General features: G+C 44.0%; 1 protein-coding gene across 16 annotated transcripts in view; it reads left to right on the top strand.

Moving 5' to 3' along the window:
- ITPR1 (inositol 1,4,5-trisphosphate receptor type 1) overlaps positions 1 to 27,179 on the top strand; it is a 174,398-nt gene that overhangs the window by 108,237 nt on the left and 38,982 nt on the right. For all 16 annotated transcript variants that reach the window (XM_065074564.1, XM_065074557.1, XM_065074555.1 and 13 more), the window contains 5 exons: positions 2,284 to 2,416; positions 3,446 to 3,636; positions 19,166 to 19,346; positions 19,971 to 20,224; positions 25,811 to 26,011. In XM_065074564.1, coding sequence (XP_064930636.1) covers positions 2,284 to 2,416; positions 3,446 to 3,636; positions 19,166 to 19,346; positions 19,971 to 20,224; positions 25,811 to 26,011 — 960 coding nt within the window. The remainder of the gene's footprint in view (positions 1 to 2,283; positions 2,417 to 3,445; positions 3,637 to 19,165; positions 19,347 to 19,970; positions 20,225 to 25,810; positions 26,012 to 27,179) is intronic.

Raw genomic sequence — 27,179 nt, 5'->3', positions numbered from 1 at the left:
CCCCATGAGGTCTCTCCACTCACCCCAGCCGTTTTGACCATGAGAATTCCAGGAGCTTTAGTTACACTTCTGAATTCAGGAGGAGGTAGAGTTTACTGAGCAGCAGTTCTTGTGGTTGGCTGTGTGTTATCTTTGTAGTGAGTAGTAAAAATTACTGGTTTTAAATGCCAGTTGATATGACAACTGCCAGTTAGTTTAACAGAAGAGGAAAAAGGTAATGTGAGAACTCAAAACTTGATTTTTGGCATAGAGCTTATATGGGTATCAAGTTGCCTTTCTCATCAGCACACACGTAGAAGGAAGATGTAGTTAAGGTTATTTTTTTTTTGTCTGGCTTGGCCTTGTTCTGTCATGTAACCTTCCTTACCTGGCAGACTGAGAGATCATTAAAGCACTACATCATGTACTAAACACTCATGTCGCTGTCAGTCAAAGCAGCTCCTCTGGGATGAGAATTTGGTTGAGAGTTTGAATTTAGTCTCTTGTCTCTTCTGCATGTTCACTATTTGGCCGAAGCGGTGATAGGAAGCGTATGCCCCTTGGAGAAGTGCTCATCATTTTTTATAGTTGCTTCAAAAGTAACTCGCCTTTCTTCGCTTTTTTGGGGGGCTTTTGTAAGCAGCTGTTTGGAAGACTCTCTTCATGTTCATTTTACATCTTGTCTCCTTGCTGCTTCCCCTGTCTCCATCTGATTCCATAAAATGCAGCTCTTGTGCTGCAGCTTTCACACTGATAATCTATAGGAACTACTTTTAATTTGCTAAATTGTAGTGACAGGAGCAGGCGGTGGAAGCTCCAACATTAACACCAGCCTTGCGGGGAGGGTAGCGATCCCTGACCAGCTGCAGGCAGGTGATGAACTTCTCTGGAAGTGATTTCTGAAATTTGGGAAAGGACTGTTCACTTCCAGATGGGTTTTTTTCCTTGCCCGTGCATTGAGGTGTAAGGATTTCTCTAATCTACCTTCTGTGAGTGCCAGCTCTGTATCAGAAGCAGTGTAGCTGCGGCAGTGCTGAAGTTTTCTATGAGCCAATTAATGCACATTTACGTTGCCCGTTCACTTATTTGTGTTTTAAAGGCCTCTTGTGAAAGTTTAAAATGTAAGGCTTCACTTGCATGGCAGCTGATGTTAAGCCTCATAGCTAATGACATTTTAAATCTATAGTCAGGCAACTGATTTGAAATAAAACTGAATATCAGTGTCAAGCACTTTTTTTTGTGAATGGAGATCAAGAGCCTTTGTTCATCCTATCAAATTTTTAATGTGAAATTATTTTTGGCTAGATAGATTATTTTTGAATCCCCAGAAAACCTCCATCCTCCCCTCTCAGATGCTGTCTCGGAGTGGTACTGCTGTAATCACAGCACACAGCCATTAGCAGAGCAGTAGCTCCCAGCTACAATAATCACCAGTTTTCCTTTTTGCACAAAGACCTTACAAAAAAATCTGTTAATCTAACTGCAGTATTTGTGTGTCTGCCATTGCTGGCAGTACCACCGGCTTTTGTACAGCTCTGAACTACTGGGAATTCCTGTAAAGACTTGAGTGAGAGCAGCGCAGAGTCCACAGGTTCACATTGGAGCTGGATGATGTTTTGATCCCCGCTGGCCTCTGCGGGGAGGGGCCGGGATGTCGGGGTTATCTGAGGACCGGTGCTCATGTGCTGGGATGCTGACAGCCAGCGTGACCGGGCAGCTGCCGTCAGGGACACGGGGAACAAAGAGCTGGGATGCAGCGGGGATCGCTTGGGCTTCTGCTCAGTGGCTGACAGTGTTAGATCATGTTTGCTGCTGATGGAGGAGTGAAAAGAGCATGTCCATGTAACATCAGGGAAATGGCAAAATAGGATAGATTTGAGAGTCTCACTCACAAAACTATTTCTTAATGCTAGTGCATCTCTAATCCTTCTCTTCATTTTGTGTTGGTGCCGTACAGATGCCACTTTTTTACCTTTAAAATTGAGACAGATCTTAATTTTTAAAAAATAGCCTTTGAGAATAAAATCTGTCTAGAAAGCTTTAGCACAAAATCTAAACTGTAGCTGTTTCTGGTGCTGGGAACACTTCATTTTATTTGAGCCCCATGAGACCCCCGGTGTCCCAGCCTGCCCAAGCACATTGGGAGATGCTCAGAGAACTTTACCAAATCTCCAGGGTTTCAGTTCCCCCACCACACCCCTGCAAGCGGACTCATGATAACAGCAGTCCCATTGCAGCTAAATATTCTTAGTTTATTTATTCATTAAGCTCACATCATGGTTTCGTTATTCTCTTTGAATCAAGGGTGAGGCACTCAGGCAAGTTTTGGTCAACCGCTATTATGGCAACGTGAGACCGGCGGGACGGCGCGAGAGCCTCACCACCTTCGGCAATGGCCCCTTGTCTGCCGGAGGTGCCAGCAAAGCCGGGGCAGGAGGTAGGATGTGCTCCTGCTCACCCCTGGGTCTTCCCACCTCTTGGACCTCTCCCCCACTGTTCTGTTCTGTGAAATCCTAGAAACGGAGAAACTACCTACATGGATGGGGAAGAAAGCCCTGAGCGCATGTCACTTTTGGCTTGGGAAACTCCAATGTGTTTTAACTCTCCTTGAGGGGTTTACCTTTGGGCTGAGCGGAGCATCACTCTCCCGACTCTAAACGTGTCAGCTGCTTTTTCCTCATACAGATGAGAGCATTGTTCTTTTTCTCCTGACTGTATTTGAGAAAGTACTTTAAAATTAAGCAGGCAGAACTTTTTGTACTTTCCAGAGACTGTGTTGTGTTGGCTTAAATTTTGTGATTTGCTTTAGTGAACGTACTTAGAAAACCTGACTAATATGATATTTGCAATAATATTTGGGAAATGTGCTCATAAGGATATCAGATTGTTAACCGTATCTGAAACCAAAATTTAATCAAGCATGTTTTGTCAAAACACAGTTCACTGGGTCTTGCCTCTTCAAAATAAAGACAGTGGGTAATCCTCTTGAAAGCTGGCCTGATCAGAAACAAAACAAACAAAATGGAAAACACTAAAAACAAACAAAAAACCCCCCACTATTTCCCCTGTTTTCTAAACTTGATTTATATTTAATTTGTCCTTGTGTTATGCTGCCTACTGCCATACTCTTCGACTTTCTAGACCATTGGTTTTGCCATCCTCTGGAATGTGTCTCGCCTTTTCTCCATCCCCTTGCTGGTCTTGCAGTCCCTCTACCTCTCTTCATATCCCTGAGTCCACGCTGTTTCCCCAATCCTCTTCCAATTCACCAGCCTCTTTCCACCTTCTGCTGCTGAAGGCAGTGGTGGTGATAACCCTTGCCTGTTCCCAGCCCAGGCACATCACTGTTAATAAATGTGTGCACATCTTTCAGGATAGGTTAGTAATGTAAACCAGAAGAGAGGTGCCATCACCGTAGGGTGATGGGGTTTGAATCTCAGCCTGTTTCTTATGATCACCTTTATAGGAGGAAGCTCTGGATCGAGTTCAATGAGCCGAGGTGAGATGAGTTTGGCAGATGTCCAATGTCATCTGGATAAAGAAGGTGCGTCCAACCTGGTTATAGATCTCATCATGAATGCCACCAGTGACAGAGTCTTCCATGAGAGTATCCTGCTCGCCATTGCCCTTCTGGAAGGTGGGAACACTACAATACAGGTAGGGAAATGGAAAACATTAAGCTTATAACTAAAACATGTTGGGAAGGGAAATGTTTTTATGAAATCCAGGAAACCTGAGGAGGTTAAGGAGATGAGAGAGGAAATGACTAAATGGTCTTTGACCTGTAATTAAGAAAAATATTGGTGTCTACTCTGCAAAAGTTGACTTAAGTGCTTGCATGGGCACTTGGTAATTGAGGTATTTCCCAGGGCAATATAGTGAATGTATAACAAAACAGTGTTGTAACATAAGTTAATGTGACTACTTTTATGATTAAGTTTAAGCAGCTGCAACAAGTTGAGAGACTTTTACAGCTAGCTGTTAGATTTTTGAATGGAATTTAAAATAACAGCATAAGGTAAACTCCAGACTACCACCATTCTCCTGTAATCTGGCTGTCCTTCGCTTTTGTGTTTCAAGGATTTAGTTTCTCTAAATGAAAATTGCACCTGGGATGGATTTTAATGGAGTTCTTCCAAACAGAAAGTAAAACCTTATTATGGCAAAACATGCCTACAAGGATTGTTGAACATGTAGTATCTTATTCTTTTGACTTTGCATGTGTTCTATTTGCAAACAGTCTGTTTCAATCTTGGACAATGGGCTTTATACGTAGGTGTTCCAGAGAGTGTCATCCCTTTCCTACCCCACTGCAACGTGTTCCACATGTCTGAACAAAACAATCACTGATTTGTTGAAGAAGGTCAATTTTGCAGATTGTTCCTTTCACTCAGAGAAGTGATACATCCAAATGTTTGATACACATACAGATTTAGGCTTGTGATTGGGTGCCATTTGTGCTGCATCCTAATTAGCAACATTGATTTTGGTACTTAAAGATAAAACAGGCTAGCATTTGCAGAAGAGCCTGAGCAAAGAGAACTAAAATAATATTTTCTATGTGACCCACTGTTGTGAGTATGGTACAACCACTTCCCACTCTTCCGTTTTCTGCCCTGAAAACCAAACTACTGAAGGACATGTTCTGTCTCTGGTATTGCTGCAGCAGCAAAGAGCCGCTACAGTGATGATGTTATCTGTACTAGACCTCCATGGCAACTTCTGGGAGAAATGCTAAACCAGACTGAGGTTAGAGCCCCGTGTTGTGCTTAATCTAATCTCACAGTGGGCTCTTGCCAAAATGACCCATCCTGTTCTGATGAGCTCTGCTTGTCCCCTCTTTTGTACGGCTTGTGCAGCTGTGGGGTGAGTTGAATTTGGAGTTGTTGATCCAATGGAAAACCAGCCTGCCAGTGAAAACATTTTAAATCCCATAGAACTGTCTGGCGCAAACCTGACCAGAGATATGATGAAGAGCAGCTGTACCCTCTGGGCAGCTGTACAGGGTGAGATATAAGTGTAATGTAGAGCTGAATCCTGACTAGTTATAATGGATCACTGTGGTTAAAATGTGCACTAGATCTCTACAGCAGCACCTGTTTTCATGCAGACTTGTATTGAGAGAGAGGGAACCTTCTGGGGCTCCTTCACTCTGGCTCTGTAATCAGTACACTCTTTTTTCCCCTCTGTCGTATGCTCTGGAGTGAAGCTTCTTTGCAAAAGACAGAGTAGGAATCAAGCATTTAAAATTCCATGTCACCTTAAACTGCAATGACAGGATTAACATTCCTTGGGGAGAGTCACTCCTTTAAATTTCCTGCTCTGCTCCAATGTAAAGGAAGCTGAGCTTTCATCTTCGTAGCTCTCAGGGAGCCTCAGGTAACCTCACACTGTCACCCTGGAAGGAAAAACAAATTCTGCACCCGCCTGATGCAGAGAGATCCTTTGCTTGTGCTGGAACCCAGAACTAATGAACTGAGCAGAGTCACTTCCCGCTGTGTGCGAATCGGTGCTGGAAGCAGATTCCTTAGTTCATCTGGTCAAAACAAACAGGGCAACCTGTGATCCATATCCAAAGGTACTTCTTTCGCCAAAAAGGGAGATTCTTTAGTTTGCATTTGTTGTCTGGGAGCTGGGAGTCTGTAAAATAATTATGTGGTTAGGAATGAGCTGTTGGCATCGGCTGCTTATAGCAGACAGCGTAACGCTTCCACATCCCTGCCTTATGGTCCTGCTGGTTTCTGTTGCACTCTTGCCTTTATAGATGTTACTTCTGCAAACCAGAGTGACTGTTTGCCATCTTCTCCCACTCAGGAATAAGTGCTTAGCAGTTGTCCTTACCTTTAGAAAATGGTAACTTGGTAGTTCCTTGGTGCATGTACGTGTGCTAATGCAGCAGCCAAGGGCTGGGCGGGAGGGGGGCTCTGCTGTACGTTACTTTTAAGTACAGAATGTTTTAGGAACCAAATGACTTGTGATGCTGACAGCTACTGCTGTAAGCTCAGAGGTCTTGGACACACCCAGGAGCTCTTACTCACACATGCAAAGTACTTGAGATTTTATTGAAAATATCCTGTGGAGCGGTTGTAATGTAGGTATTCTGTGCTGCAGCAATCCGGTGGCCTGACAGGAAAAGGCAAAAAAGGCTTATCAGTGCACAGAGATGTTCCCTGACTTACAGTATCTCCTGGTGCTGGGCAGGGAGTCCCCCTGTGCTTTGTTTACTTGCACTGGCTCTGTCAGAGTCAGGGCCTCTGGGGGCCACCACAATGTCAATCAAGAATTGCACATATTCAGCACTCTGATCTTTCAGTGGTATTTGAGTCATGAAAGCCAAATAAGTAAAACTTCAATGGAGAAAAAAATGCCAACCACAAAGCTTAATTTCTGGGAGAACAGCTGGCTGAATGCTGGTGAGTCAAAGCGAAGGTGGAGGTTTGCTCTATAGTAAAGTCACAATTTCAGGTCTGCATCTTCCAAAGTACCTGCTGAAACTGGCGTTCTGGGATGGTAAATTCAAGGTTTTCTCTCTTCGCATAGAAAGAATCGTGTATCTGCTCCCCTAGAAAATGCGGAAGGCTCTGAGCGCAGCACAGCTGTCAGGGAGTGCTGCCTTTATGGGGAGCTGCATGGCGTGCTCGCCCGCCTGCACAGCTTCAAACCCTTTACAAAGGGTTTATAAAGCAACTCTCTGCTACAGCATGGTCAGGATTTATTGAGTGCAGCAGTGTAATGGTCTCCTACAAAGTTTTCATTTTTACAAGATACACTGCAAAATTTGTCTGCTTATGGAAATTAGATGCGCTTATGAAAATGAACCCAATACTTTCCATGGTCTGTTATCCTAATCTTTCTCTAATCTATGTTCTTTTGATGTATTTTGCAGTTAGGTAGGGCTGCGCAACCTCTGCAGCATGCAGAGTAGATTTTTTGAAGTTCTATGGCAAGTTGCAGTAACTGCCAGTGGAAGAGTCATCTTTAGTCTCTGGATTAATAACTGTGTTCACTTTGCATCAGATATGTTAGTTATTGTGAAAGCTGACCTAGCTGAATCGGCTGGCTTTGAGGTCTAACACAGTTCATCTTCATGTCACTTTTTTGTTGTTGTTGTTATTAGCAGCTCTTGATTTATAGTATTCTGAGCAAGTTCCTTCTGTGTGCAGTCTGAATAATTTTTACCGAGCTTAAATTGCTTATATCTACAGGTCTTTGAGAATATGAAGCTGGTGGGATAGGGACATGTTATGGAAAAAGGCCTTTTGGCAGCAAAGCCAGAAATGTGTCACCCCTGCGTGGCATTTTCCTAGCTCCAGGTTTTCACACGGGAAATGAATTCAGCTCAAAGTTAAGCAAAAGGTTTGTACTGACACACAGGAACTTGCACATGATGATTGTAATATGGTTAATAATGGGAGTTCCCAGGTAACTCCCATGAGCTTCAGCGGGAGAACAGATCCCCATGATGCTGGGAAGGGATAACTGGAATAGGTGTTACCGTTTCATTAGGTACGTGTGGGGCCAATATTAAGGCTAGGCAAAGCAGGTGGTTGCCAACTCTAGCAGAAGAGCAAATCTAGAAATGTTCCTTATTCCAATTGGCAGGAGTTATTTTTATTGTATTGTTAAGAAAATTAATGTGGGGGAGAAGCAGGAAAAGACACTCCTGGTTTACCTCAGGAAAGGGGCTGAGCTGGTGGTGTACAGCAGACTTAATTCCAGGCTGATGTGTGTGTTGCTGTTGGGGTGAACGTGGATGTGATAAACTAACTGTTCTGGGAGAAAGACAGATGTCCTTGCCCACTTAAAGCTCTCTGGATGGAAACTTTTCTAGGTTATTTTTAGTTTTTGGAATTCACTTAGAAGCACTGTCAGGTTTTTTCATAACGGAGATGCTGATGGAAGTGTCATAGCTGTGTCTGTCGTTCCCGCTCAGCAGGAGCCCTGGGTTTTTTGGTGGCGAGCCTGCCCTCCTTTGAGGAGACAGAAGTGGAGGTGGAACCTGCAGGGTCAAAACTGAACAACAAATTAACTTGACAAATGCTGCAGCTCGCTGAACTGAAAATTACATATACCCCTTTATTAATTTATACAACCCTCAGCATCCACCTTGAGAGAGCTGGTGTCAGCGGTTCTGCACAGAGCAGCCCTGGGGGAATGCCCAATAGCCCCACGCCCTCCTCCGAAATGGTGAGGGTGCCTTGTGTCCGAGGAGCTGCCCCTGGAACCCGTCCCCCTGGAGCTTGCATGGCAGGTGCTGTGTCTCATCAGCACGCTGCACGCAGAGCTGCATCTCCTTTGGAGGAGACAAAAGTTCAGTCCGTTCCCTGCAGTGTTGCAAGTGTTCCCCCGTTAAAGCAACCCCAGCAAGTGAGTGACAGTGGAGGAAACTTCTGAGGGCTTCTCCTGCAATGCTTGTCTCTCATCTGCCAAATAAAAAGTCTGTGCACTCTTACTCTGCCTCACCTCTGTAGAGTGTTGGGCTTATTTAGTCCACAGAAGTTAATAGCAAGTAAAGTCCCTTATATAACTACCTCCCCACGGAGACTTCAGTCCGCTCCTTTAATTAGGGATCTTCTCAAAAGTTAGATTGCGTGACAACTTATCCACGTGCACATGTTGGTATTTTCAGCAAGGGAAAGTAAAATGAGGTTGATGGCATCAGTTTATGGTTACAGGCATTTTTTCAAGTGCTACCCCAAAGTGACATGATGCAGAGTTACCACTTTGAAGTGCGGTGGTACCTTCTTTCCCCGTTCATCCACAGGTCTCCCCAAGGTGGGCTGTGAGCACAGAGGATGAGGTGATAGGAGTCAGCACCCAAGCAAAAGGTGATTACTTTTCAGGAAGGAGGTGAGGATTTGCTCCTGGCTTTAAGGTATGTGAGCAGTCACTGCTCCTGCGCAAGGGCTGTGATGCTCTCCTCAGCTGCTGGGGGAAGGAGGGATGTCCAGGACCAAGGAGGCTGTGGTGGTGAGCCAGTGGGTTGTGCCTCCATCACGGCACGGCAAAAGCAAATCAGTGTGATGCTGAGCCAAGGTTTGGAGCTCACTGTGTGTATGGGAGGCTCCTCTGAGATGTGACTGTACAAAAAGCTGTGTGGCTTTGAGTTGCTTTAACATCCAGGGCTCTTCAGTGCAGTCTGCGAAGAGGAGCCGTGCATTTTGTGTGCGCTCCTTTAAGTGCTCGTTGGGGGCTCTGGCCGCATGATGCCCTGCTGCTCCTTGCAGAACCACCCAGGGGGCTCTGAACAAGTGGGATACCAGAAATTACAGCAGCCAGATCCTCATTAGTCTGGTTTAGTAGGAAATACTGGTTTAGGTGAAGTGCTGAACTAACACAACTTTCCTGTCTCCAGCTCTGTCTTGCACTGTGCCTGGATTTGGACTTAATTCTGACTTTTCTCTTCATGTGTTGCCACCAGCAAGAAAACTCCAGCATGGTCAGTCGTGGTCTCCTTTGCTGAACTGGGTGCCTCAAACTGTCCGAAGATGACTGATAATTATTAAATAACTGCAAAATTAGTGCACAAAATGAATTAAGCTATCCATTTCTTGTTCATGTTTCTGGCATATAGAAAAGCTGCAGAAACTAAGTGCACAAGGGTGCTCTGGGAGATGGGGCTTGATTCTGTGATGATCTCCTCCAGCCCTTGGGTTTAGGGGAGCAGTAACTTTGAGGCAGATCTGTGTCCTTTAGCTTGCTGTAATGTTGGCTGAGAAATACTCTGACAAAAATTGAAGGATAAGTGATGCTAAAAAGATCAACAGTGAAATAGCTGGAACCAGCCAGGCAACTTGCTGTATTTTTTTTCACTTGCCGTGTTGGCCTAAACGTGTCCTGTCCTATTCAGTTGCCAAAGCACTTGGTTTCTTTTTTTTCTACAACTGCAATTGCCCTTCAAAATTGGGAGAAAATTTTATGAAATGCTACAAAAGTATGAGCGATATAAAACATACATTTAGTTACACAATGGTGCTTTGGGCTTTGTGGTTTGGACTTTTAAGACCAGATTTACCACTTTAAAATTTGCAACAGCCATGGATACATGTGGGCACATAAAATCGTATGCCATGGTAAATGCTCCATAGGCAAGATTATCTTTGGATCACTAAACTTTTGTAAATACTACTTGAGAACTTTTGGTCACTGATAAAAAATGTCTCCTAAAATCTCTACTGTTTGTATATAACAGGCATAATTCTTTGATACAGGATGTTACATCTTTTTTCCATAGTTTTCCTAAACAGGTATTATTGAAACAAATGTAAAACCAGCAAGCTATTGGCAGGCATTAAGTAATCACCTATGTTTTTCACCATTTTAACAAGTTTTTCTCAACTTAAATTACATCTTTTCTTTTAATATTATGAGTATGTTACTTCAGAACATGACATTAAAAAAGGTGGTTATAAGGACCTGCATCAAACATCACGTTCAGCTGCAGGCACTAATCTTGTCCTCTTGTGCAATGGCCCTCCAGCATGAATCACGCTGCAGATCCAGACCCTCCTTCACGGCACAGTTACCTTCAAAACAAGGCACGGAACCTGCGTTAGTAATTAAGTCAGCGCTGAGGAAATCCACGTCCTGCTGCTCTGCTGATCTGCAGCACGTGAGGAGACTCGCGATGGCAAACCCCTGGGAGCACTCGGTCCCTTTCATGTGTTTTTTAATGTGTTTAGCACAGCAAAGTCTCAGTCTCGTTGAGCCATTAGATACCACCACGTTAAAAACAAACAAGCCCCACTGATAATGCCCTGAGAGACAGAACCTAAAGCTGTGAGGAATCATTCTGGCAGAGATTATTTTGTTTTTATCAGGGGTAGTAAGATGCACAGATGAGATTGAGAACAGGGTGGATGAGGTGAGATTGTAGCGATACCACTTAGTCTTTCTACTTCAGCTGCAGCTGCAAATACTTTTTGAAGTATATTTGGGCCATCAGTGTTCCTGTATCATAGCATCTTTCAGTCTTTTTGCCCAAAGGGAGGTTTTATGCTTAGATTTTGAGGTACTCATCTGTGCAGTTGAGCAGTATAGGCAAAAAAATGGAGGAGAGATGCTATGTCAGGTTTCAGCTTTGTTGCTTGTCGTCCTGTCTTGGTAGCCTCGTATCATTCATGGCTGTTGGGTACCACAAACCTCTCATGTGACAGTCCTCTCGGTGTTCAGGTGTGATCACGGTCCTGTAAGGAGCAGGGAAGAAAATCGCTAATTCTCCGCATTGCTCTCCATGGGATCCAGGTCCAACATTAACTTTTAAGATGATCCCTAGTGGGATTTAAGTCCTCCACGAGCAGGCAGAGGCAAGCTATTCAGAAAAACAAGGTCATGCTGCCTCTTTTTTTTTTTTTGGGTAAGCACAGGAATCAACAAAGCGATGTTATATAACTTCTATTTATATCCCACTTGCTCACTAGCTGCAGGCACACAAGAGTAGCTGAGAAGGGAATTTAATGAGCTCTCAGGGCTTGCTCACCTTCCAGAGCGGGTAGGAGCCAGCTTGTTTTTGAAGTGCGTCAGCAAATGAAACTGGTGGTGGGTGGGTGGTTTGGGTAGGTGGACTGACTTGTTGCTATGGTTTTCTTTAATTTCTCTGTCTCTCAAGAAGATCTTACACATTTTTTTTTTCTTTTGGAGAGTCTGCAGACTTCCTTGTTTCTCACACCTACACAGAACTCACTGGTTCGGTAAGGAAGTGGGATTCATGCTCCTGCCATGCAAGAGCTGTGCACAGATTAACTGGGTGACCCGGCGGGTGCGTGCTCCCACATGTGTGCAGGAGGAACTCAAATCAGGCTCCGTGCTGAAAGAAGTCAGGCCCCCAGGTCTCCCACGCTTTGGAAGCCATCTGCTCCGTCTGCGGGGGGATTTAAACCCCAAACCCCACAGTCATGTTTCTACCTGTCATTCCCCCAGTCTGTCTTCACCTCCCAGTGACCTCCCGTGTCACCTTCTTGTCCCAGGGGTTTTGTACTGGCCCTGGAAAGGCACAAGGGGACTGTATCTCTGGGAGGTTTGTTCTTTCCCCTTGTGATACGACTTAAAAGTGCATCAAGATTTTAGGTGTTGCAGTAGGAGAATGTGTAGGATATAAGGGCTCTTCCCTGAAATGAGTAGTGCAATTCTGCTGCTGCTTTCATTTAAAGCTGGTTGGGAAAGGCAGGGGTCTGTCTGTGTGTGCACGTACCCCTCCAAAAACCTCTCTGAGGTTGGGCAGAATCTCCAGTTTGGAGTAGAGCCTTGAAGGATGGTGTGTGGATGCCCATGACAGTGAGTTTGTCTTATTTGTCAAAAATAGAGCTGGGAAGTACCCCTGCTGCTTTCAGGACAAAGTTTATTTTACAGTTTGGGGGAAAAAAAAAAAGAAAAGGCAATTGAGGTGTTCTGGCAGATTTTCGTTATGGGTTTATTTCAAACTGTGAAGTATGTTCAACATGAAATATTTCAGCTGCCATTTCCTTAAGCTATGCAAGACTAATGATATCTATCACTCACATCCCGGAGTGATGGATCTTTACTGAGCCAGGACGTATGAAAGATTTCAAGAAAAAAGAGGGATCAGTGATATGTAAAATAAATAAATGAGGGAGGAGAGAAAGCAAACTTAGGTTTGAATTTTCTGCAGTGGAAGCCCTTGCAATATGTTTAGGCAGAATGTAGAGGGTTGGCATTTGTACTTAATTCAGTGCTTGTGTTAGCGGTGCAGTTCCCAGTAAAATGTGGCTGCTTTGAACAGTCCAGCTATAAGAAACGGTACGGGGGTGGCAGGCTCTTTCCGCAGAGATGAGGTAGCACAGGAGTTTTGGATTAGTTCATGCTGGCAGCCTGTCTGGATAACCCAAGCAAGTTAACATCCTCGTAATAATTCCTCTCCAGTACTGGAATAAAATGTCCTGAATTGAAGCCAGAGAGCTGATCTCTTTCTTGTATCGGGATGGACTTTCCTCTTTGAAGTATCCCTGACTAGTCAAGTTCATGGTGTATTTTCTGTTCACTGGCATTAGAGAAATGGGGAGGGAAATGACAACAGTTTGCTTTAATTTGTGAGGTGTTTGCTGGGGCATGGCTTGCCCTTATTTATTGGTAATCAAATATTTGTTTTCCTGGGGAATTTTTGGAGATCTGTGTGGATGGTCTGGCAGGGTTTAATGGCTGCGGTCTGTTGAAACAGCTCTGTGAATTACGGAGGGTGTGGTGCGGAAAATACTCTGTCCGCTGCAGGATGACGGCAATCCCTGTTTGGGCTCTGCAGGAAGAGTCTTTGCTAAAATCAGGCCACTGTTCTTTCAGGAGGAAGCACACGTGTAAGCAGATGCATCTTGAACTCAAGGCTTGCTAGTAGCTGTTGGTTATATTTCTCACAATATGGTCATTCAGACAGCGCATACAGTCCAGCCTGTAATTACCAAGTCTGGGGCGGAAAGCCAAGAGATTTGATGCAAAACAATCCAACAGTTGTTGCTTTTCTTGGCTGGCAAGAGAGCTGTGACTTTGTGGCAGATCCAGCTAGCAGGTAACATTGTAGAGGAAGGTGTTTGCAGGAAGGGTGACTGCACACAGGCAAAACTGGATAAGCCTGGCAAAGCTAAGAGCTAGAAATCAACTGCCTTCAGCTGGTTCCTTTGCTTTTCATTTCACAATCCTACAGACTCAATCATAGTTAAACTTATAGTGGATTAGTTAATTTCGTAGTGGATTTGTTAGCTGGGTGTATACTTTCTACACCTCACATGAAGGTGGCCATCAGCTGCATTTTACAGCTTCATTCTTCAGGGGGCAGATGTCAGCTCTGCTAGTTAAAAAACGGTTTGCTACCAGTTGCTGGTACCTGAGACACATTAAGGAGCATTTGTACATGTGTGAGGTTATCCTGCCTCCATAACCCTGCTCCTCTGACTGCTGGGTAGTTAGCTGAGCTGCTCTTCCACTCATCATTGGAAATTATGTATATTCTATGCCTTCTTGGAAGGCAAGACAGGAAGGGAGAAGAGGTGAAGTGGGAATCCTAGGAAATGTGCCCATTCTTTGCCGATTTCTTTTTTAAAAATAGGATTCTACAATCCAAATTGTTAACTATCTGCAATATTTAATAATGTGCCAAAAAATAACCACCATAGAAAAGTATATTCATTCTGAATAAAATGACAGCAAGCAAAAGTAGTATTTTCAGTTTAGAAAAAAATGTGGGTGAACAGGCTTTGGGCTACAGGCTCAGGGAAGAGCAGCTGGAAAAGCCACCTGTTGGGTGCTGACCTGGGGGTGTTGGTCAGCAGCCAGAAGATGAGCCAGCAGTGTGCCCAGGTGGCCAAGAAGGCCACCAGCATCCTGGTTGTATCAGCACTAGTGTGGCCAGCAGGCCCAGGGCAGTGACCGTCCCCCTGTACTCAGCACTGGTGAGGCTCCACCTCTAATCCCAGGGTCAGTTTTGGGCCCCTCATGACAAGAAAAACATCGAGGTGCTGGAGCGAGTTCAGAGAAGGGAACGGAGCTGGTGAGGGGCCTGGAGCACAAGTGTGATGGGAGCGGCTGAGGGAACTGGGGCTGTTCAGCCTGGAGAACTGGAGGCTGAGGGGAGACCTTATCGCTGTCTACAGCTACCTGAAAGGAGGTTGTAGCATGAAGGGAGTTGTTCTCTTCTCCCAAGTGAGATAGTGTGATAGGACAACAGGACATGGCCTCTAGTCGCACCAGGGGAGCTTTAGATTGGATATTGGGAAAAATTTCTTGCTGGAAAGGGTTGTCAGGCATTGGAACAGGCTGCCCAGGAAACTGGTGGAGTCACCATCCCTGGAGGGATTTAAAAGATGCACCGATGAGGTTCTTAGGGACATGGTTTAGAGGTGGACTTGGCCATGTTGGGTTAACAGTTGGACTCGATCTGAAAGATCTTTTTCAACCTAAGCGATTCTCTGATTCTAAACACATAACAGTAAATAGTTTGAACGGGAGAGGATACGAAGTTGCTGCCAATAACTACAGAAGAGACATAAATTGAAAGAAAAATCAGTGACTTAAGTCACAGAAGTTAGTGGCTTAAAAAGCAGCTTAATCACATGTTTCTAACAGTTATTAACCACTGGAACAGACTGCAGACATAGCTCATCATCTCTGATGCCTTCTAAAGAAAGATAAGATGCTTTTCTCAAAGCTTAACCACAGCTTCGGCCTCAGTTAATGAGAGCGAGGGCTGATGGTGCTCAAGGGTGGGCCAAGCTGTAGCTAATCAATGTGCTACGATTTAAACTTGGCCTTAGATTTATTTTCTAGTGAAATCAGTTACTTGGTTTGCAATTTGTCTTCTGCAACATGTTTTGTGTGGACCAGGGAAATTGTTGTAGATGTTATGGTGACAGTATTTACTTACCACCCTCCTTTAGCGCAGAGGCAGTATGCTGGAGGGGCAACGGTTTAAGGGGAATACTCCACTGTGCATGAGGTTTCTGCTAGGATTTCTTTAGGAACAGAGCTGGATGACAGAAGAAGGAAGGAGCAGTTACTCTGCAGATTTCCTGGTGTTACTAGTTGTTTGCAGTATTTTAATAGACCACTTTAGATGTCAGGAGGAGGAGTCAGCTTGGCTGGCTTTGCACATGTGCAATGTGTGTGCCAAATTCTTCTCCCTCCATCCCTTTGAAACAAATACAGGCTCATCATAATGCTTGATGTACCATATACCAGTAAATAACGCAGCATACGGCTGCTTGTCTGGTGCTTTGTACCTGCATGGAAACAGTGCACCACAAAAATATATTTATTCTCCAGTGGCCTGCAAGACTTTGAAATTGCCAACCTTTACATAATAAGATTTTCCCCTTGTGTTTCTTAACAAAGCTCTTTCCATTGCCCCAAGTTAGTCTTGAATGAATTTGCGTAGGTGGTGGTTGCTCCATCTTTAAAAATGATTGAGAACTCTGTGCATGATGCTCTTATGTACAGTGAGCGTAGCTATCACATTACAAGCTTGTGCGTGTCATGTGCAGATGTTTCTGAGTTTCGTTCTGTGGCTGTGTGATGAATTGCAGTCACATTATCTCTGATACCCTCATATCAGAGAGAAGTCTTGGTTTGTGTAATCGGATGGTGTCTGTGCTCGGGAGTTGTACTGTGTTTCATTGAGGTGTGTGTACTTGCGAAGCTGTTGGTGAATCCAGCATTCATAAAGCAAACTTTGTGATCTTTTGTGTCATGTGATATCTCTCTTTAAATGGGAATGACTCTTAGTCGTTAACAAAACACAGCTGAAGTAAAATACAGTCTTGTACTGCATGACGTTAGCACGCTGCATGAGCAGCTGGTCCACTGCCAGCGTCTCGAGTATGAGATGAGGCTCATACCTTCACTTGCCTTGCAGGTGCCTTTTCCTCTGGTACCTTGTACTGGGATAATCAGCCACAGTCCCCATACTGGTATGTTGTGAGGCACGGTTCCCGGCCCTGTGGTAGGTTTCTAGGAGATCACAGTCCCAGTTTGGTGGTGGCTACATGGGTGGGATCTGTCTGGGAGATGAGGAGACAGCTTGGGCTTCTCTGCCCAGTGTGTGCCGAGGGCAGCGCTCTCTTGCTGACATAGACCCTTGGCTTTTGTGTTTGCATCTGGTTCATGAGGAGACCCTCAAAGGGATGGCTGGTGTCAAATGCCCTGTCTCAGTGGTATGTTAAAAGCACTGTTCTTCTAAAACACATAGGAGTGTAGAGGTTTGCTGTTCAATTCATTCCAAGCTGCTTTCCCAGCACACTTGCTCTTTCAGCAGTCTTGCATGTGGTTGCATGGTGCCTGTGAGCGAGCCAGGACCCTAGCATACGGTAGTTTAAAATGGCCACTTCATTTCCATTTAAAAAAGGAAGATTTTTCCAGCTCTTACTTTGCGGCTATATCTGTAAATAAATTTTAGGATTTCTGTTATACTTATCACCACCAATTACCTGCTCAAGCGCAATTTGCAAGATCACACCGCTTAAAATACAGTATCTTTGATAGCTGGCATGTGGTTGATTCATATGTGTGAAGGTGTTAGGCATCCTGACCTAAACTGAAACAATCATTTTGTGACAACCATTGAACATATGCACAGCACGCACAAGAAGGCTTTACTGGAAATGTTTGTTTCATTTGTTTTTTCTCTGAAGTGCAGTGGAAAGTCAGTTAAGATGCTTGAAAAGATGACAAAAATAACCCTGTCAGCAAGTAACAATTACTGGCATGTAAGGTGTTTCTGTAGTGTGGTTCATTAAAAAAAAGCTTTTCCTTCACTGCTGCTTCATTGCAGAGAATCTCCTCCTGTCCAGGCTCTTAAGACCTGCAGCCAGGTGACAACCATCGCTCCCCTGATGAGCAAATCATGATGGTGTTCAGAAAATGGTTTATGCTTGTCTATCTGTAAAGTATTATTATTGTTATTCTTGTGGTGTAATACAGATAGAGTAGAACTTTCAAGATGCAATGTCGATACAAACCCATCCTCTGTCTGTACTTGTAGCCACCAGTAAGAGATCAAGATTCCAAGGGTTGGCTGTCTGAAGAACCCAAACCTGGGTTTGGTTACTCAGCAGCAGCTCAGGGAAACCTTGTTAATGCACCTCTTGGTTGTGATTGTAGTTCAACAGTATTCTGTCCAATCGGTCTGGTCAGGTCAAAGCACCAGTTTAAAAAAGCAACAACAACAAAAAATCTGGATAAGTAAACTCTCATTCAAAGGATGTTTTTATTTGAGCATATTTTATGAGAAAACATTAAAATTCTTGGTATCAAGTGTTGGATTAGAGTATTATCCTGCAAATACTTTTAAACTACTTGGGCCCCCAGATTATCTTGTGTCGTGTCACAGGCCTGGCACAGTTGCTGTCAGTAGCCAACGTCTCTTGCTCCAGCACGTCTGTTTTGCTGGAGTGTTTGAATGGTTGTCGGGAGAAGGTACCAGTGGGGCTGCCTTTGCAGACATGCAATGCCTGTGCTGGGTCCTTCTCCTTTCCCTCTTCTCTGTTAATCACTGGAAGTAATTACAAACTCTTCAGAGTTTACCTGAGTTGCTCTGGGCAGGTAGAAGGTATTGCAATTTTGGGAGGGATATCTCATGTGAATATTGACCAACTTCTTTAAATAGTAGTGTTGCTTCTCTGTAATCAAAGATGCAACTTTATTAGTGTTTCAAAGTCATTCGGTGCTGTTCTGACTGCAGCTGCTTGGGAGTGATCAAAGGCAGGCATACCAGAAACGGCCTTGTGTGCCCCGCTTCGCAGAAAAACAGGCAGGATATATTGCTATTCCCATTTTAATTTGTTTTTTCAATAAATCGGGCTTCATTCCTATTCATCATGTAAAGCTGTTGGATCATGAGCCACTGCAGAATGCTAACTAATTTCATAATACTCTGCATAAGGTGACCCACTTACAAGTTCATCCTTCAGTCGTGTTTAAGCTCTGGTCTTGATTTATGTAACAGCATATTGGTTTCATCAAGAATTGTCTGATCACTCACTGTGTTGGCTCCTTTTTGACCTGTACATGATTTGTATTCTCCTCAATTTTAGGAAGAACTTTGTGTCTCTGTGCACATATGGGCAGAAGAACATTAATAAACCTTTTTAAAAGTAGTCTATGCTTTCCGTTTTTCTGTCACTTAGATATATTAGAGTAGGAATTTTAAGAAGTCTGCTGCATACCGGGCAATGGAAACTTAGCACAAAATATCCCTCATTAGTTTGCCCTGCTTGTACATTTTTGGACTGTCGCTAACATCGACTATTGCATGTTATGAGTCACCGTCCTTTTGATTAGAGGGCAGGAAGGCAGGACAGTTCTTTTTCCTCTGTATTTTGCTCATACTCTTCGGAATTGAGAATCAAATAAGAGATAATTCCATTGTCCTTACCTTAATTCGTTGTACTTACCTTAATTTCATTGTTAAAGAAATGTGTGCTGCTTAAATGTATGAGGGCTAGCATGATTTATTGCACTCATTTCTTTAAAAATATAGTTGGAAGTCATTAATAACAAAGCTAATATAGCTGAGACACTTGGGCTTCCTTAACAATAAAATACAAGTCTCCGTTGCTCTAGGTTTTGGTTTACTGAAAGCTAATAAACCTTCCAGTCCTTCCAGATATCACACGGTGCATAAAGGTGAAATAATCTGTATTCAAACCTATGTATAGAGATATAGATCCTGTTCCGTTTTCTCTTGTAGCATTCGTTCTTCTGTCGACTGACAGAAGATAAGAAATCTGAAAAGTTCTTCAAGGTTTTTTATGATCGCATGAAAGTGGCACAGCAAGAAATCAAGGCTACTGTCACAGTCAACACTAGCGACTTAGGAAATAAAAAGAAAGATGAAGACTCAGACAGAGATGTACCCAACAGAAAAAGAGGTAATCCCCAGTTGTTCCCTTTTTGAAGTGACATGGGAGAAAAATGTTGTGTTTTGAACTCTTTCCAGTTGATGCAATAATGCTCTGATCTCTGATCCCACAGAGCAAAGTTCAGAGATCAGTGGTGCCCTGGCTTGGGATTTCAAGAGCTTCATGCCCTCTTCATCCATTTGTGAGATTGTGCTATTGAAATGATGAAAAGTATTTCTGAAATGAGACTCTACCACCTTGTCCATCGTGACAAGCTGCCCAAATCTGATCCATAGTAATGACCCTGGACTGTGGGTTGTGGTCAGTGCCTTCTCTAACAATAAGTGGAGAAATCTTAATCTTCTTCTATAGCAGGTCCTTTTTTTGTAACTCCTGGTAGTCCTAGACGTGTTGTGCCCTAACCAATTAATACCAGAATTTGTAACTTAATTGTGGTTCACATAAAAGGTGCAAAGAGTGATATGATATCCTTCTAAACTCGAGACCCTCACATCACACTAAACATACTTACCAGAAAGAACTGATGATGAATAGCTGGCCCGTGTGTGAAACTATAATGGGAAATGTGGGAATAGATTTTTCTAGTCCCCTTTATTCAGTTTCCTAAGGGAGATCTGTTCTTGTGTGTTTTAGTGAGAGAGCCTATGAGCCAAATTACCGAGGAGGTCCGGGATCAGTTGCTGGAGGCCTCTGCAGCTACAAGAAAGGCTTACAACACGTACCGGAGGGAGGCTGATCCCGATGACCATTATTCAGCAGGAGAAGGAGCACAGTCTGCGGCAGATAAGAGCAAAGATGACCTGGAGATGAGTGCTGTGATCTCAATAATGCAACCCATCCTCCGGTTCTTGCAGCTGCTCTGTGAAAACCACAATCGAGATTTGCAGGTACAGCCTTGCACAGTCGCTGCTGTCACGTCAATCTTGCTAACCTGGTGCCTTTTTAAATGAATACACAGCTGACTGTTTTCTTTGGCCTTGAAGATAATCCAAAAAAAAAAAAAAAAAAAAAGAATTTATACCTTGCTGGACAAATACATAGAATTCCGTTTATCCAGTGTTCAGTGGTGTTTTCAATGTATATAAATAAATGGTGGTGGGATCAACACTTCTTGTGGCTTTTTAAAAGCATATGCTTAAAGCAAGCAGATGTTCTGCTGTGAAGTTGCTGATGTGCTTTCAAGAGGGGAAGGAAAAAAGGTCATGTAGGAAAATAGAGCATTGAGACTTTGGTTCTAGCAGCCCTCAAGCGTATGCTTACTTTTCAGTGAAGAGTTTCTCATGGGTTTTCATGGACCTGTTCATGTGCATAGATTCGGACACATCATAGGGTTGGTATCAGGAAAGGCTCAGCTGGAGCTGAATGTATTAAGGGACATAAAAGGCAACAGGAAAGGTTTCTAGGTTGTACCCACAGCAGGAGACAACTAGGGAGAGCGTGGGTCTGCTGCTGAAGGGGGCAGGAGCCCTGGGTGGTAAAGCGCATGGAGAAAGCCCAAGTGCTCAATGCTACCTTCACTTTGGTCTTTACTGGTAGCATCGTCCTTCACAAACCGTATATCCCTTGGACGAGAGGAAAGGTCTGGAGCAAGGAAGAGGTATCCTTGGTGGAGGAGAATCAGGTTAGGAAACATTCAACAAGCTGGACACACACAAGTCCACGATGCCTGGTGGGATGCCCCGGGCCCCCTGCAGAGTGCTGGGTCCAGTCCTGGGCTCTTGAGTCCAGCAAGGAGTCTCAAAGATTACTAGGGGACTGGAGCATCTGGTGGGCAAGGAGAAGGTAGAGAGAGGTCAGTCTAGAGAGGAGAAGGGTTGGGCGATCTCACCTGTGTGTATAAACACCTGAGGGGGGCATGTGAAGAGGACAGAGCCAGACTCTGCGTCATGGTGCCCAGTGACAGAGTGAGGAGGGTTGGACTAGATAATCTCCAAAGATCCCTGTCAGCCTTTGCTGTCCTGTGATACTCTGTGATGTTTGTATAATTTTAAGTAGCGAGCCCAGATCTTGTACATTAGTAATCCTATCTAGTGCATGCCTCCGCAGGAGATCAGATTTTTGCTTACAAATGGACTACAATTAACATGATTTCTGTTCAGTGTAACCACTGCTGCTGGATTAGAATTGAATGCAAGCGAGGAGCTGGTGAGATGCAGTACAATGTACTAAATGCCATCATAAAGGAGGAATAATTGCTATGATTGCATATTGTTGTACGGCACGCCAGAAGTGTAGGACCCTGCGTGAGTGCTTTTCAGACCTGCCAAATTGCTTCCGCTGAACTCGAATGCCCTGCTGCTGGCAATATGTGAAGTCAAATCTGTATGGTAATGTTCCTGTGCTGTGAACGTGTAATTCTTTTAGCGTTTTATAGGTGCCAAGGTTACATACATCAAGGTTTCCCCTAATTTTTTTCAAAAAGCTATTTGATCTTTGTTTCGTCAAACAATTTTCATGCTGTTAGCGATGTCGGAGACAAGTAGGATGGCAGGTTTATGTGGCAGTAGTCCAAACCGCACACACATGATCCTTTGCTGCGGCTGTCTTTGGCTAGGCACTGAGAGCTATAGGAGCAAAATTGAATTCAAGCCAACACAGAAACTTGGCCTGGGCTGTTCATCATCCTGAACAACTAAATTCCCCAAACAGCAGGTAGTTGCATTCAGCTCTAGGGAAAAAAGGTTTTCTTAAAAAACAAACAAAAAAAAAACATGTGAGAGGAACAGTTTTTTAAATACAGTCCTCTTGATGCTTGTCTGTCTTCTTCAGCCATGGAGGGGAGACCAGAGTGTCGGAAGCTTCAAAATCTTTGTGTCTGTAGCTAGTACGTTGTAACTGAACTCCTTATTAATATTGCCATTGGACTCTCTGCTTCAAGGAATAAGTAAAACCTCTTCTGGAACCTGTGTGTCTTCCAAAATTGCATAAATTTGCTTTGAGTTAGGAGTGAATAGGAATTGCTTGCCCTGTGCAGTTGTAGTTTTATCAAACCGAGTGTTTTTCAAGCTGTTAGCAATTACAAGTAGCCTGATGTTGTGCAAAAACAGGTGAATGCAAGTCATGGCTGTAAGAGTTGATCTGTGCTTTAAATGTGGAAGAAGCCTTTGAAATGGCTTAGGGAGTTGCAATACTGTGTCTTTGGCATCACTCAGTTGTTCCCTTTGCAGATGAAGCTGCAGTTTTTCCATGTTGCACACAGTCAGGGTGCTGACCCCTCCAGCTCTCTCCAGGGGTCTGGAGGAGGAGTTGCAGTATCCTCTCCAAATTAATGCAGGGACTGGGACAAACAGGTGGATGCTGGAAGTGTGTTTTGCTACCCACTTCAGGCTGAACGAATCAAATTTTCCTCTGGAGGGCTCTTGATATCTCTGTTTCTCTCTCAGCACGCAGATACTTGGGGGCTCCCATTAAGCTTGTGCTAGGCCTGACCCTTGATTCTGCGTGAGATCTCAGTCTTGGAAGCAAAGCTGGCACAACTCTGGGTCGCTGCAGGCAGCTTTGGCCAGGCTACAGCCCCACCAGTTTCCTTGGGAAGTCTTTTCTGTCCTGTCTTTTCTCTGAATGAAGATGTCTCCATATACTGCAGAATCGGTCACAAGAACTGAAACTTCTGCTGAGCTGAGTGAAGCATCCAGGGCACGCTTCAGTGTCAGCAAGAGCCGGCTGGCTGGGAGGCTCCCGGTGGCACAGAGTTCAGTGCTGTCCCCCGGGGCTGGCACCTGGGCAGGTGGCACCAGCAACCTTGCACATAGCCAAGCGTGTGGCTCCAGCCTTACACTTAAAAATCCCATCTTCATGGGAAAAACATAGTACTACAGTTCTTTTACTTCTTATCAAGTGAATTATTTCTGTGAAATAAAAATATTGTAGTAATGTGCTAGCCAGTCGTGCTCAGATAAAAGGTCTAAGTCAATAGGTTAAATACTGCTCTTGTGCAAAAAAAAAAAAAAAAAAAAAAAAAAGGAATTGCTACAGCTTTTAATATTGGATTTGACTGTTTCTTTCATTCATAATCCCTGGAGACATAGCCTAGGTAATAAAGAACAGTAAAGCTCTGCATGCTGCAGGTGAGTGATTCAATAATTTGGCTAGCGGAGCAGTACTACTGCATGCAGAGAATGAGCTGGTTTAACTTGTCATGTTTTAGGCAAGAAGTGTGTGTGAGAATTAACTTTATAAGACCAAAGAGCAATCCTGTATTCGTGAAAAATGCCTTTCCTTACCCGGTGACCTGTAAAGAAAAATCTGATCATTTAAAAATAATACTTTACTAAGACTTTTTCTCTTGTTATTTCTTTGCAAAGTTTTCCTAACTAAGGATCAGATTTTTGCTATAACAAAGATTATCCCAAGACAACATTTAAGCTTTTGGGGGAATTGCCCACATAAATTATATACTGTTCCTTCAAAGGATGCTGTGTTCATCCGTGCTTGAACAGACCACGCATGTGTTCTGAAAGTAGCCAACTTTATTTTTAGCCATCATGTTTTGTCTGAAGGGTACTTGGCTTTAGGCTGTGTAGTGGGAAGCAGAGTCTCCAACCCCCAGAAATGCTGTAGAGGCATTAAGAACCGGCTGCAGATGCTGCCTTTGCAAGCACAGCCCTGTCTGGTCATGTATGTCAAAAATGGGGAGGACTGGGTTCCCTAAAAATGGATAGTACCATGAAGTTAGCTAGGGAAGGATCTCCACGAGGTTATTTGCAAAGGTAGGAGTTTAATGACTGCCTGACTTGAGTGCACTTCATCCCATCAGACAGTATTTCTCTCAACAGAGTATATTGCATGCTGAAAGGCACTAAGAATGCTCTATTTCCTATTTTCTCCTCAAGGTACCACAGACTGCACACTTTTCTTATGTTCTAGCTGAATCTGCAGTTCTGTTGCTCTTCATTCAGAGTGCCGGGTCTTGCGGATGGTACCTGAGGTTTGTTCCAGCTGGAAGCAATAGGATGGCTTGTTCAATACTGGGGAGTTGTGTTGCATCTTTGCAGCCTGTGAGATCCTCTGAATGACAGAAAATTAGGAGCTCAATCTATAGTGGCTGAGACCACAAAAGACATTCACTCGGGCTGTTTCTCACAGTGCAGTGGGGTCTTGTTTGCTGCTTGCATCCTTCCTGTTGTACAGACATCTAACTTTGTCCTGCATCCTGTGCCTCATTCCTTCTCTGTCCTTTGTGTTTATTGACTTTGGATCAAGAAGCTAAGGCTAGTATAAACCTAGCTATAATCAGGAAAATGCTGTAATGCTGCCAGGGAGCATTTTGTGTCGTTGCTTTCAGTATTATCCATTATTTTTGCATTTTTTCCTGAAGGGAAGATACGAGCTCCAGTTCCTGTAGCATCAACCTTTCTATATTCTGACAAGTTAATCAAAAGTCAGGGTGCTAAATGAGCAATCAGTTGAAATGTGCTGAATCACTGTCACCTTTAGTCTGCATTCATAGACAGCAATTTCCTTTTTTAGCTTAGCTTTCAATTGAATCTGGCAATTTCTCAGTCTGTTTGCCTTAAAAGACTTATTAGTCTGACGCAGGCACTAGAGGCAATCAGTTAACAGTGTTTCTCTGGAGACTTGCAGAAAAGACCTTGCTGGTTTCATAGTCCCATGCATCTTGTTGGTCTCAGGGTTTTTTCACCTTTGAAGTGTTCTGTAACCTGCTGGAGCTTAAGCTGGATAGGAGTTCTCCTGCTGAAGCTTCAAGGAAAAGACAGTAGTAGTGTCTGTATTTTACAGCATGCCGCTGAGAACACACTGACAAACAGCATCTGAGTCACTGCAATATTGTTTTCCCTTAATTATCCTTCTTTGTTTAGGTTGGGTGCGTGCTTTTTTCATTTGGAATACAGGAGAGAGGAAACATGTTTAATCCATGCTGACAAATCTGGCATTTCATTTGAGGAGCTACTCCTAATCAGCACCTTCAAGCAGGGATTACAATAATTACGTGGGAAGAAATGCAATTGAGAGAATTGCATTTCAAGATGCTTTCCTTCCAGGCATGCAGGCAGGTGCCTCTGTGCCACTTCCACAGGTGCTGCTTGGAAGCCAGAGCCAGGGAATTGCTGCCGCTGTCTTGGAGAAAGGTCTCGGGAGGAGACAGCCTTGGGTGATGGTAGCGGTGAAGTGTAGCAGGCAGGCTGGAAGGAAGGCTTCCAGGCTCAGGAGAGCCTTCTGACCCGCAGTGAATGGCCATTCCGTGTTGGGTTTCAGTGCTCTAATGGATGCACTCTGTTTATTACTGCTCGTCTTCTATAAAATTTGAAGCCAACAAGCTGCTCAGGAGAGCAGCGCATTGCAAGCTGAAATTGCTTGTGCAGGCTCCAGTGAAATTCGAGCTGTATACCGTGCAGTGCAATGGTGGGTTGATTAACTGTTATGATTTAACTGATTAAATGTTACCATCCAAACATCAGTTTTTATGTTGCGTTTTTTTTCCCTTCCTCCCGGCTTTGACACTCTACTCGCAGAATTTCCTACGCTGCCAGAACAACAAGACCAACTACAACTTGGTGTGTGAAACCCTGCAGTTTCTGGACTGTATCTGTGGAAGCACAACTGGTGGACTTGGACTTCTTGGCCTGTATATAAATGAGAAAAATGTAGCACTGATCAACCAGACGCTGGAGAGTTTGACTGAGTACTGTCAGGGACCTTGCCACGAGAACCAGGTAACACATCCAGGGCTGCCAAAAACATCACCCTTTCTCCTACACCTGCAGCATGTGCTCCACGGGCTTGGCTCTAGTCTTCTAGACCTGTGTTGTCTTATAATGCTGCTCACTTTACCTGCCCTGCGAAGGGGTTTTGGTTTGAGTGGTTTGTTGTTTTTTTTTTCTTTATAAACTCATAATTATCAGCTTTTGTTTCTCAAGGCCCCTTCTGAGGACTTGAACCACTCAAAGCATCCAAGATTTTTCCTAGGACTTAAATTGTTTTATTAGACTCGACAGACAGGGGTGGTGGGGAATTTTTGTGCTTCAAATACTTTCTAGAGAAAATGTTGCAAAAACCAAGCTCTGCCTGTTGTAAGTGAGACCAGAAATGTGTCCTCCCCAAGACTTATGGGGGAAGCCTGAGCTCTGTAGCTTCATTAGAGAAGGTGATGACCGTGTTGAGTTTATTTTCAGACATAGTCTCATGTCTAGGCACAGGTGCAGGTCACTGACGAATGTCCATGTGCTTGCAGGGTGATGTGGTGGTGGTTCCCAGTGAGTGTGGGTTGGGTGTTGGTGAGGACCACCAAGTGTCTGCTGGGTGGTGAGGCTCTCCCTGTCCTGCTCCCCACAAAACCATGCTCATTGTCAGTGACTTGTTCTGCTCTGAACAGGAATAACTGTTTTAAAAGCAAGCACAGTGGTTTACAAAACCACATTACTGGGAAGGCATAACTGAATAATTACAACAATGCTATTGGATAAAGTAGTTACTGACCCACAGCTGGACTTCATCCGCTCTGTGCTTTGAAGGTTGAATCATCAGCAAGGAACATGGGAAGATACTTTGTTTGCACAGCAGGAGGTTTGAGGTGCTCAGGAATTACACTTTGCTCCAGTGAGAAGGATGAGAGGGCAGGGGTAGTTGTACTGCTTAGCTGTTCTTGTCCACCACACCTTCCCACAGGTCGTACAGGTGTCTTGGAGCAGCATCACCATTTAGTCAGGCACATTTCTTCTGCCTTTTGTCTAAATATGGCTCTTGCTATCACTGTTTCAATGAGTCCCAATTAACTCTGAAGTCTAGAATAAACCATACTGAAGAGATAGCTGTGCACATCAGTTTATAACTGAGTTTCTTTCTGTACTACAAACCAGGTGGAATAACAACCTTTAGATGTGT

The sequence above is a fragment of the Columba livia genome, chromosome 10 (genome assembly GCF_036013475.1).
Source record: "Columba livia isolate bColLiv1 breed racing homer chromosome 10, bColLiv1.pat.W.v2, whole genome shotgun sequence".
Taxonomy (NCBI): Eukaryota; Metazoa; Chordata; class Aves; order Columbiformes; family Columbidae; genus Columba; species Columba livia.
The sequence above is the reverse complement of the archived record's forward strand: the minus strand, read 5'-3'. Positions and strand labels throughout refer to the sequence as shown.